General features: G+C 38.7%; 2 protein-coding genes across 2 annotated transcripts in view; both read right to left on the bottom strand.

Moving 5' to 3' along the window:
- LOC106068226 (fatty acid synthase-like) overlaps positions 1 to 2,260 on the bottom strand; it is a 46,671-nt gene extending 44,411 nt beyond the window's left edge. The window contains exon 1 of the mRNA XM_056031598.1: positions 2,179 to 2,260. The gene's annotated coding sequence lies outside the window, so the exon portion shown is untranslated. The remainder of the gene's footprint in view (positions 1 to 2,178) is intronic.
- A 1,757-nt stretch (positions 2,261 to 4,017) lies between these two features.
- On the bottom strand, positions 4,018 to 10,657 carry LOC106070449 (fatty acid synthase-like). The gene is made up of 4 exons (XM_056031495.1): positions 10,533 to 10,657; positions 8,852 to 9,017; positions 6,315 to 6,464; positions 4,018 to 4,220 (listed from the first exon to the last, which is right to left on the bottom strand). Exons 2-4 carry the CDS (start codon positions 9,006 to 9,008, stop codon positions 4,018 to 4,020), a joined length of 510 nt encoding a protein of 169 aa, XP_055887470.1. The 5' UTR covers positions 9,009 to 9,017; positions 10,533 to 10,657.
- Between the last annotated feature and the right edge of the window lie 1,586 nt (positions 10,658 to 12,243).

Genomic DNA, 12,243 nt, shown 5'->3' with positions numbered 1-12,243 from the left:
CGAGTTTTTATTCTTCCAAAAAAAAAAAAGCAAAATATAAACAAATGTTAAAAAAAGAAAACTTATCTAAGGCGAATAAATCTTGTTATGACACGATTAGGAATTAGTTATTTGTTTCATAGAAAGGAAAAGTTATGACCATAGACATAAATAAATCTAGACTGGCCGATAAAAAAGTTTTATGAAACGAAAATTTGTGACTTGCAATTTTGAGTACCTTATTATACAGCAGTGTAGTTTTGTTTAATCTCTAAGAATGAAGATCATGCAACTTTTCAGAATTCGGAATTCCGACAACAATAGATATACATGTTTTCAAGTTACATGAAGTTATTTCCTTTTTCCAGTCTATATTTATATATGTCTATGATGATGACTTCGAGACAATGACTCGACTAGTAAAACCAAGACGAGGATTTTAGGAAGAATAGCGAAATGTAAACAGAATACTTTTGACGGCTTAGAGAGAGAGCGGAAGTTTTTGCGGACGTAGAGATTTAGCTTGACGACATTCGACAGTTCCCTTCATCATTATAAAACGTCTTGGTCGACATTCGCTACCAGCGTCGACTAACTTCTAGTGTTGGCCTTTCGACTGTGTTAGTTGATTTCTTTATTTGTGTTACCTCAGTTTGACTTATCTACGTAATACTGAGAGCGGAAGCGCCTAACACTCTGCGCTTAAATTATATATCTCAATAATGTAGAAGTTATTTCCTTTATTCGACATTTAACAAAATAATTCATTACCCATTAGGTTATTGACTAACTGATTAATTTTTAAAATGACTCATGTTTTGTTAGGTACAATAAATAATTGCTGAAAGTTTTGAGCTTGATCCGTGAGAAATAAAGTGCACAAACATTTTAACAGACAGACAGACAGACACAGTAAGTTGATATAAGCTTTGTAAATATTTAAATAAAAAAAAAATCACACATCAAAGGCGCATACTCCGTAGTGACTTTACACTCTATTGTCAAGACATGCGCTACGCTCCAGACACAAGTACACTTCACATCAACTGTCAAGACACGCATTCCGCTCCAGTCACAAGTACTTACTTACTTAATCCTGTGCACTCCCAGGGGGGCATAGGGCCGCCCCCCCCCCCACACCTCTCCACCAAACTCGGTTCTGAGCAGCTTTCTTCGTCTGCTTCCATGTCATTCCAGTACCCTCAGCTTCACTGATGACTGACCTCTTCCAGGTTTGCTTGGGTCTGCCCACTTTCCTCTTTCCTTGTGGGTTCCAGTCAAGTGCCTGCCATGCAACATTGGTAGCTGGTTTTCGCAGGGTGTGTCCTATCCAGCTCCATTTTCGTTTTGTGATGTCTTGGGCTATGGGCTTTTGTCTAGTTCTCTCCCACAAATCGATAGTGGTTATCTTTTCTGGCCACCAAATTCCTAATATCCGGCGTAGGCATCTGTTAACAAAAGTCTGGAGCTTTTCCATATTTGTTTTAGTGACTCTCCAAGTTTCTGAACCGTATAGAAGGACAGACTTAACGTTTGTATTATAGATTCGTATCTTGTTGTGTAGAGATAATCCCTTAGAGCGCCAGATAGTTTGAAGAGTTGAAAAGGCAAACCTAGCTATATTGATCCGAATTAGTATATCATCATCAGCTCCGCCGTTACAAGTACACTTCACATCAACTAACAAGACAAGCGCTCCATTCCACACACTAACACACTTTACACTCTACTATCAAGACACGAGCTCCATTCCACACACTAACACACTTTACACTCTACTATTAAGACACGCGCTCCATTCCACACACTAACACACTTTACACTACTACTATCAAGACACGCGCTCCATTCCACACACTCCACACTCTAAACGCACTCCATTCCACACACTAACACACTTCACACTCTACACGCGCTCCATTCCACACACTAGCACACTTCACACTCTACTATTAAGACACGCGCTCCATTCCACACACTAACACACTTCACACTCTACACGCGCTCCATTCCACACACTAACACACTTCACACTCTACACGCGCTCCATTCCACACACTAACACACTTCACACTCTACACGCGCTCCGTTCCACACACTAGCACACTTCACACTCTACTATTTAGACACGCGCTCCATTCTACACACTAACACACTTCACACTCTACTATCAAGACACGAGCTCCACGTTCTCCTCACCCGAGAAGTTAAAAACGTTGGAGATCCTGTTGGCTATCAATGCTGGCAGGCAGCCGCTGAGGATGTAGGGAGACACGTTGTCCCAGTCCAACGATGAAGGCGGAGAGTGGTATGTCACGTGACTGCGAGGTCCTATTTGTGATTTGCATATTTTATCAAATCCAGCGCAGACGTGACTGATATAGTGAAATGATTAGGTTGTATTTGAGATGAATTAAATTCAAATTTTACGTCAACCAAGTTCTGTAATCGTGAGAATCAATGTTGGTATCGCTACAAGTCACTAGAAAAGGAGTTCAAGTTTTTATTCTTTGTTCAATAAATAAAAAAAAAAGCAAACTATAAACAAATGTTCAAAAAAAAAAAAAAAGCTTATCTAAGGCGAATAACTCTTGTTATGACATGATTAGGAATTAGTTATTTGTTTCATAGAAATGGAAAGTTATGACTTAGAGACAATGAAGCGACTAGTAAAAACAAGAACAGGATTTGAGGAAGAATAGCGAAATGTAAACAGAATACTTTTGACGGCTTAGAGAGAGCGGAAGTTTTTTGCGGACGTAGAGATTTAGCTTGACGACATTCGACAGTTCCCTTCATTATTATTAAACGTCTTGTTTGACATTCGCTACCAGCGTCGACTAACTCTTTTCGCCTGTGTTATTTGATTTCGTTATTTGTGTTACTTCCGTTTGACACAGCGAGGAAGCGCCTAACACTCTGCAATTAAAGTATATATCTCAATAATGTAGAAGTTATTTCCTTTATTCGATATTTTAACAAAATAATTAATTACCCATGCGTTATTGACTAACTGATTAATATTTTTTATTGACTCATGTTTTGTTAGGTACAATAAATAATAGCCTGAAGTTTTGAACTTTATCCGCGAATGGGTGCGGGAGAAATAACTTGCACAAACGTTTTACCAGACAGACACAAGGAGTTGATATAAGCTTTGTAAATATTTTTTAAAAATTTTAAATGTACACATCAAAGACGCAAACTCCGTGGTGAGTTCACACTCAGCTCTCAAGACGCGCTCCGCTCCAGACCTATGTGCACTTCACATCAACCATCAAGACACGCGCTCCACTCCACACAATAACACACTTCACACTCTACACGCGCTCCATTCCACACACTAACAAACTTTACACTCTACTATTAAGACACGCGCTCCATTCCACACACTAACACACTTTACACTCTACTATTAAGACACGCGCTCCATCCCACACACTAACACACTTTACACTCTACACGCGCTCCATTCCACACACTAACACACTTTACACTCTACACGCGCTCCACTCCACACACTAACAGCATTTCACATCAACCATCAAGACACGCGCTCCGCTCCACACACTAACACACTTTACACTCTACTATTAAGACACGCGCTCCATTCCACACACTAACACACTTTACACTCTACTATTAAGACACGCGCTCCATTCCACACACTAACACACTTTACACTCTACAAGCGCTCCATTCCACACACTAACACACTTTACACTCTACTATTAAGACACGCACTCCATCCCACACACTAACACACTTTACACTCTACACGCGCTCCATTCCACACAATAACACACTTTACACTCTACACGCGCTCCATTCCACACACTAACAAACTTTACACTCTACACGCGCTCCATTCCACACACTAACAAACTTTACACTCTACACGCGCTCCATTCCACACACTAACACACTTCACACTCTACTATTAAGACACGCGCTCCATTCCACACACTAACACACTTCACACTCTACTATCAAGACACGCGCTCCATTCCACACACTAACACACTCCACACTCTACTATCAAGACACGCGCTGCACGTTCTCCTCACCCGAGAAGTTAAAAACGTTGGAGATCCTGTTGGCTATCAATGCTGGCAGGCAGCCGCTGAGGATGTAGGGAGACAGGTTGTCCCAGTCTGTAGAAAAGGCTGGACTACTGTTGTAACTTGTGTGATTCAGAAAAACACCTGTTCTGGAGTTGGCCAAACTAGATAAGCTCTCACCTGTGGAGAAATGAATGTTTTTTTTTCTCTTTATCTTTGTTTTCCATGTTCCATGTTTATGAATAATGAATATGAATGGATGGCTGCCTGGTCGTGCGGTTTGCACGATGGATTGTCGTTCGGATTTATCAACGGTCGAAGGTTCAAACCCTGCCCGCTCCCATCCCCCGTCGTCCTGCGGAAGGTTTGGACTAGGAAGTAAACTATCTTCAACTCTGAAGGAACATCCGAAACATGTAAAACATTTTACAATAAATTGACGTCCATAGAATATTTAATATCAACGATGGCTGAGTGATAAACCGCTTGGCTTTCAAACCAGAGGATCCCGGGTTCGAATCCTAGAGAAAATTGGGATTTTTCAATCTCGGAATCTTTAAGAGCCCCTGAGTCCACCCAGATCTAAATGGTACCTGATATTAGTTGGGGAAAAGTAAAGGAGTTGGTCGTTATGCCGGGCCACAGAATAAAGATGACCTCTACATTATCTGCCCTATATATCGCAAGGTCTTAAAAGGAAACTATAGGTATACTTTTGCTGAGTTATAATAAAACTAGGAACTATACCTTTCTTTGTCTCCCAATGTTTCAATGCCAGGTCGTTACGGAATAGATTTTTAACAGCCATCCCAACGTGAAATTTGAATATTACCCCTTTCTCCTCCTCCAGTTGTGTCATGTTTGTATAGGGCTTTTAGGCGTAATGTTTATATATGTTGTGACACGGTTACTATGTTTGGTCAACCATTACACACGGTCAAGTGTTGGATAACGGAGAGTTAGGGGACTCAAGGGGGAGGTCAAGGGTGTGTTGTAAACAAGAAGAAGGAAGTCATCTAGTGGAGTTGTACTGTATATAATGTTAGCCTTGTATATATTGTTACGTTGAAAGGCACTTACAATGGACCTCATTCACCAATCGTAAACAAACAACATTTAGTCACGTGATCATATTGATAAAACAACGGGGAAAAAACTGTCATCGTGTATTAAAAATTAGATCGTAAATTATATAGAAGAGATAGAGCACCACGTGGCTAAATGTTGTTTGTTTACGATTGGTGAATGAGGTCCATTAAAGGAAGTTCTTTCTTCACAATATATAAATATATATTTAATTATAATATATATATATATATATATAATTAACAGCTGTCCCCTAATTTTTTCTTTTACCCTTGTTTAAACTCTGCGATCTAAGAATGCATCAAGAATCATATCGCGAAGTTAAAGTTAACTCTTTCTCTCCTAACCGACGATACAAACGTTGATTCCGTCAGAATGTGGTAAATAATTACGGAGAGAAAGAGTTAAGCTCTCTTCTTCTTATCTTATAAATTACAGACGTTACTTCAAAAAAAGAAGATAATTACGTCCTACGCATTTCATGTGTCAATCTAGTCATCCTTCTTGATCAGTGACTTAAACCTTGCTAAATCGCTGGTTGTCCTGGTTGATTCAGGCAACCCAATCCATTCTCTAATGGCAATAGAGAAGAAGACGCACTTGTACAAATTAGTCCTAGAATATGAAAAAAGAAATGTGCCTCTTTGAATCTTTCTTAATTTCGGGGTCCACCTAGCTCCTGACATTAGTTGAGGAAAAGTAAAGCCAGTTGGTCGTTGTGATGGTCACATGACATCCTCGTAAACCGTAGGCCAAAAAAAAAAACAGATAACCTTTACATCATCTGCCCTATAGACCACAAGGTCTGAAAGAGAAACTTTACTTTTTTCTGTTTTTTTGTGTGTGTGTTTTTCTGATTATTTAGTTAGGTTTTGTTTTTCTATCTGTAAATTACGGTTCAGTGCTTTATGTATTATTGCTACTGTACTTTTTTATTCTTCTGTCCCTATTTTACTAATGGTGTTAATTTCCTGTGTTAGAATTATATGGATTCTTGTTATCGAGAAGTTCACGTTTATTTTTAGCTCCCCTTGGCTTTTATGAGCTATTTTTAGCTGCATCACAAGCTTTCAATTTCAGATTTCGTGAACAAAAATGGTCCAAGAAAACTTTTTTTTGCGACCTTGACACGTTTTGTCACGTGACAGTAATATAAATATATTGAACAAAGCAAGTGGTTATACTAACCGGCGTCGATTATGGCCTCATAAGTCATTTCTAAGCAAATCCTGGCATCTGGACTCATGTTGTCTGCTACGGCGTTAGGTTGACTGAAAAACTCATTGTCGAATGATGACAGGTCCTTTACTTTGCCAAACTTTCCGATGCCTAAATAGCCTGTGAATAAATAAATGGACATTTCAAATAAGTGAACCGGAGGAGGAAAAAAAGCAGAAAGAGGAGACAACTCTGTCTCTCTTGTATTTTTTACATCAACATTTACTTCCCCTTTTCTCTACATCTATCAATGTATTATAGCCACCTTGTCGATTCTTTCTTTAAAAATCAAAACAGCTAACGGAAATTACATTTCATAACAGATAAAGCTTATATAAAACGAAATATTCTTTTACAAAAACAAAACACCTGAAAATGGAAACAAACTATCGTATAAATAAAACGGGCCAAAACTAACTTAAAATAAACTTTTCATTATCTTGACACAAACAAAAAAGATAATAGAAATGTCAATGGTCTTATCCTATATAATACAGACGTTACTTCAAAAAAGAAGATGATTACGTCCTACGCGTCATGCATTCAGTCATGCATATTAACCAATGATGGCTGCCTGGTCGTGCGGTTTGCGCGCTGGACTGTCGTTCAGATTTATCGATGGTCCAGGGTTCAAACCCTGCCCGCTCCCATCCCCCGTCGTCCTGCGGGAGGTTTGGACTAGGAAGTAATTATCTTCAACTCTGAAGGAACATCCGAAACATGTAAAACATTTTACAAACAATGACTTAAATTCTGTCAAGTCACTGGTTTTCCTGGCTGGCTCAGGCAACCCATTCCATGCTCTAATAGCACTAGTGAAGAAGGAGTATGGTAAAAGAAATCAAACATGGAAACTTTTGAAACACAAATAAAGAGACTAAATTTAAATACAAAATAATTAGAATAAAAACAATAACTATTAAAGCGCTGCTCGTAGACTAGGGGTCTAGGGAAGGTGAAAAAAAGGTCTCAAGAACATAGACAAGGATGCATGTTGTTGTAACTAAGCTCCGCGCCACACTGATGGAGCGCGCAGACGTATCCTACACCACAAATAGTAGAAGACATGTTTAGACTAGGAAGAAGGGTTGTTGTAGATCCGGCTGAAGTTATGGGAGTCTGAACAGTCTGGGGCTAAGTGCTGTCCTGAGTGATACTAGTGAACTGTTTGGGAGACCTGGAGCGACGCTGGGAAGTGTGTCGGTGGTCTGTTCTGTGTTCTGGTATTAAATAGGACTCTTATGAACTTAAGACATTACTCCCTGTGACTTGATAGCGGAAGTCCAACTATTTGTTGATAGCTTATAATAAATACATCGTTTATTAATACCTCTTACCCGCTATAGAGTTACCTGCCTTAGAGTTACAACAATATAAACTGGACGACAGGAATGGATTTAATTTGGTTAGACATATTTCCATGTGTATAAAAACTATGATCAAGACTCAATGAACTTCTCCATGTGTTTTGTCTTTCCCTTTTTGTGGAATGTTGTTATATTATAATTTACAAAAAGAGTCATATTAATTGCATTACATTTCCAATAAGGATCCATCTTAGTTTCAGACTTAAGTTGTCACTTGTTTTCGTTTCAGTTCTTTCGTTTTACGTTTCGTTTTCATTTCTCTTTTATCATTTTTATAGTAGCCTAATCATAACGGATTAATTTTTTGTTTTCCATTTTCATCAATAATAATTACCGTTTCCGTTTTTGTTAACGACAATAGTGTTAGTTCTTTCCAATCTTCGAAACTGAGCAGCAATAAGCGAGGACACGTTTATTTCACACAAAGTTATTGTTGTAACCCTTTTCGCGACGCGATAGGGTTAACTGTGTATGATCAGCTGACATATGTGACACAGGCCAATAATACAGTTTTGCTATATCGAAGGGCAAGGGACAGTACTGGCATGAACTTTGCACGTGAATAGGACCCGTGTTATGGTCATCTGATCATTAGCCTGCGTGGACCAGAGACATTGTGTAAGGCAGTGCAGTTCAAGACAGGATAGCGAGTAGACCGGGACTGTTAGTCTGCCATGAAGTCGGTCCTGGTGGAGTCCTGAAGTGAATGTACGAGTCCAGAAAGAGATAGAGACAGTAGAGTTTATTAGTTTAGTACGGTGATGTACAGTATAGCATTTTTAGTGTTGATGTATTGCCAATAGACCTCATTCACAAATCGTAAACAAACATTTAACCACGTGATTCTCTATATCTTCTATACAAAGTAAGTCATCCATAGTGGTTGTCACGTGATACGTATTTTTCATTGTTTAATCAATATTATGACGTGGCTAAATGTGTTTATTTACGATTGGTGAATGAGGTCCATTGTGTCCTATTGGCTGTTTTAATTGACCATTATTAAAGCACCAGATTATTTGGAGCCTTGTCAAGTTCTTGGTGTGTTAGATGTGCTGTGTTGTGTGTTTAGCAGTGTTTACAGAAGGCCTGATTAGGAGAGAACGTAACATTATGTTCTGAGAAATCCAGCAACCTTACCAAGTGGGAATCTCGATTCATCATCAACAATCATGTCGACATGGTTTAGGAGATTCTTGTAAAATTCATCCACATCGGCAGATTCCGGAAAACGTCCTGAAAATCCGGAGATGACGATGTCATGGATCGCACTCGTCTCACACAAAGCCGAATCCATTCGCTGATACTGCAGAAGAGTAAAAATGTTTAGAAATCATTGTTTAATGACGATGTGTCAAAATCAGAGTTGGCATTACCATACTTTTACGGTATACGGATGTATGCAAACGCGACATGAAGCTCTTCAAAATCGACACAAGCATCTGGGAAGAGGTGGCACTGGATAGATCCACATGGAGAGAGAGAGAGAGCATAAAGGAAGGATCTCGGATTGAAGATGCTAAACACAGCAGAAGCAGAAAGAAGGGTGAAAATACAACGGCGCCTGGTGATTACATATGCCCAACCTGCGATCGCAGCTGGGTATCAAGGATTGGTCTCTTTAGTCACACAAGAAGTTGCAAAGGGAAAAGATCGTCTCTAGAGACGTAAAATGCCACAGATGACAGCTTACCATACATATAGACATTATGTGTTTAGTAAATTGCATAATATATATATGGGGGTATGTAACTCACCTGAAGCACGGTATTCGGAACTCGGGTGTTCTTACCGAAAAATGTTTTACAGTACTCTGTAAAGTCTGTCAAAGATTTTTAAAAGAGTAATTACGACGCTGTTTAATAACAAAAAAAAAGTTCCTCCATGGAGCAAAATAATAATAAATAATAGCACTAGGGAAGAAGGAGTATTTGTACAAATTTGTCCTAGCATATGGGACGAGGAATGTGCCTTTATCTTTGTGTCTTTCTGAGTATTTTATTAAATTTTGTTTTTGTATTTGAAGATTATGGTTCAGTGTTTTATGTATGATTGCTACTTTACTTTTGAGTCTTCTGTCCTGAAGGCTTTCTAAATTTAGTGATTGTACTAGGTGTTACTCTAGTCAAATGTGATTATTCGTTTGTTATGAATCTCACTGCTCTATTTTGTGTCTGTTCCAGTTTCTTAATGTTTTCTTGAGTTGAGGGGTCCCAAAAGGAGGATGCATATTCTATTATTGGCCTAACCAAAAAACTAAAGACGCGTAACATGTCCTAACTTTTTAAATAATACAAATACAGGACACAGGCCGTGCATTCCACCTATTGAATCAAATGTGGGATGTGTAGCTGAGAGGGAAAAAAACGCTTGACTTGAGTTCGAATCCCGAGTTGTGTTCGCTTAGCCCCCGAAAGCAGCACGAAAACTTTCTCCCACAACCCCCCTCCCCACACTGGTCCACAAAAGAGATTTGACCAATAGTGGGAAGCGTGGTCGAGAGGTCAAGCGCGCTTGGCTTGGCTACCTAGAAGGGGGCTCGAGGTTCGACACCCGACTCGGGCAGAGTTGTGTTTACTGAGCGCCTAGAGGCAGCACGGAAAACCAACTCCTTTAAACCGCCACTGGTCCCACAAATGAGATTGGACCAAAGGCGCTCTGAGAGCATTCTATAACCTTGAAAGTAGCGCTTATATAAAAGCTATAATAATAATAATAGCGTACAGAGAATGTTATAAGCATGAAAAATGCGCTACACGAAAAACAATTTTAATTATTTTTTTCTGAAACTGTCACCAACACTCAAATGACTAGAACTTACCTTGAAAGTAAAGAAAATGTATATCGATAAATAAAAGTAACACTATCGAACAAAAAATATTTTTTTAACAGTTAAAGATGATTTATACCAAAGAAAAATCTAGTTGCATATAACGGCTTGACAAATCAAATATTGAATACGACCTAACAAAAAAACAAAAACGTAACTTCGCCTTTTTATACGTTTAATAAATTTCGATTAATTTGTAGCCACAATATTAACATGAAATAATGATATGGTTTCTTCTAGCGCAGCGGTTCTCAACCTTTTATGCTCGGCGACCCCTTTTTACAATCCCCCCCCCCCCACTCTGCCGCGACCACCCTACCCGCACACACACATACAGCAATACACGAGTAGTCAATAACAATCCATATTTTGGATCGTCTTAGGCGACCCCTGAAAAATCGTCAATCGACCCCCAAAGGGGGTCGCGACCCACAGGTTGAGAACCCCTGTTCTAGCGGCTGTTTATTCAGTAACTTAAGCAAGTCGATAAAAGCTCGAGTTGGGCGATGGAAGTGGAAGCCAAATTATGTATTCAGTTATTGTGTTTTTTTTAAAGGGATAAGGTTAGTAATGCTTTATTAAATGAACTGATGACTCTACAGCACTCTACGAGTTGAAAATTACTACACAGCTAGGTCGCTTATTCTTCACTTTAAAAGATATCACTTAGAAAGCTACTCCGATTACACCTCATTTGCCTATAGTTTTGTCACTGCGTGGTTAATTTTAGTGTAAGCATTTTTACTTGGCATAAATTAGTAGACACGTCACACGGGTTCGTCCATTTGTGACGTCTACAGAAAACTGACTTTCTTTGAATAATCTTTTCTCCTGTCCACAATAGTCTGACAAGGATGTCCTTGCATAACTGCGCCCCGCACCTTCAAGGAAAGTCTCAGCTCACGGTCGTGGAACTTGTATAAGTATATAAACCAGCCTAATTACATCTATGAAGGCTACAAGAAAGTTTCACTATCCAGTCTGGCACAGATATATATAGGCCTATAGGGCCCTAACCTAACTGATAACATCTGACTTAGAATAAGTAAAATTTAAGTCATAGATGAAAATGTATGACTTGATTGACCTAGGGATACGCGTAGGACGTAATCATCTTCTTCTTTTTATTTTAAAGTAACGTCTGTAATTTTATAAGATAAGAACTCTAGGTCTATTAAAAATTAAATTAAATCTAATTACTTGATTTATCAAAATACTTGATGCTATTTCAAGCAATATATAGGCCTAATCGTTTTTTTTTTAAAGATGTTTTATAGAATCTAGATCTAGGCTACATTTTACTAGTCTTCTGCTCTTGATCAATGAATGTTACCAATACCAGCTAAGGCCGCTGGATACACATCTGATACCAAAAGAAAATCCACTGGCGAGGACATAATTAGACGTTGCAAATAAAATCTAAATCAACCACTGGCGGACAATATTTTTGTGGCAAAATATGTAGGTCGCAGCTGGGGCTGCGTAGCGATGTGAAATTCTGTAGTCCTGATCATTCGGATTCGAAAACAAGGCTAAATATCTTTTTTTTTATATATATATATATTTGTCTATATAATAATAATAATAATAATAGGCCTAATAATCTAATTACTTGATTTATCAAAATACTTGATGCTATTTCAAGCAATATATAATCGTTTTTTTTAAAGATGTTTTATAGAATCTAGATCTAGGCTACATT

Source organism: Biomphalaria glabrata, chromosome 1, assembly GCF_947242115.1.
Source record: "Biomphalaria glabrata chromosome 1, xgBioGlab47.1, whole genome shotgun sequence".
NCBI lineage: Eukaryota > Metazoa > Mollusca > Gastropoda > Planorbidae > Biomphalaria > Biomphalaria glabrata.
The sequence above is the reverse complement of the archived record's forward strand: the minus strand, read 5'-3'. Positions and strand labels throughout refer to the sequence as shown.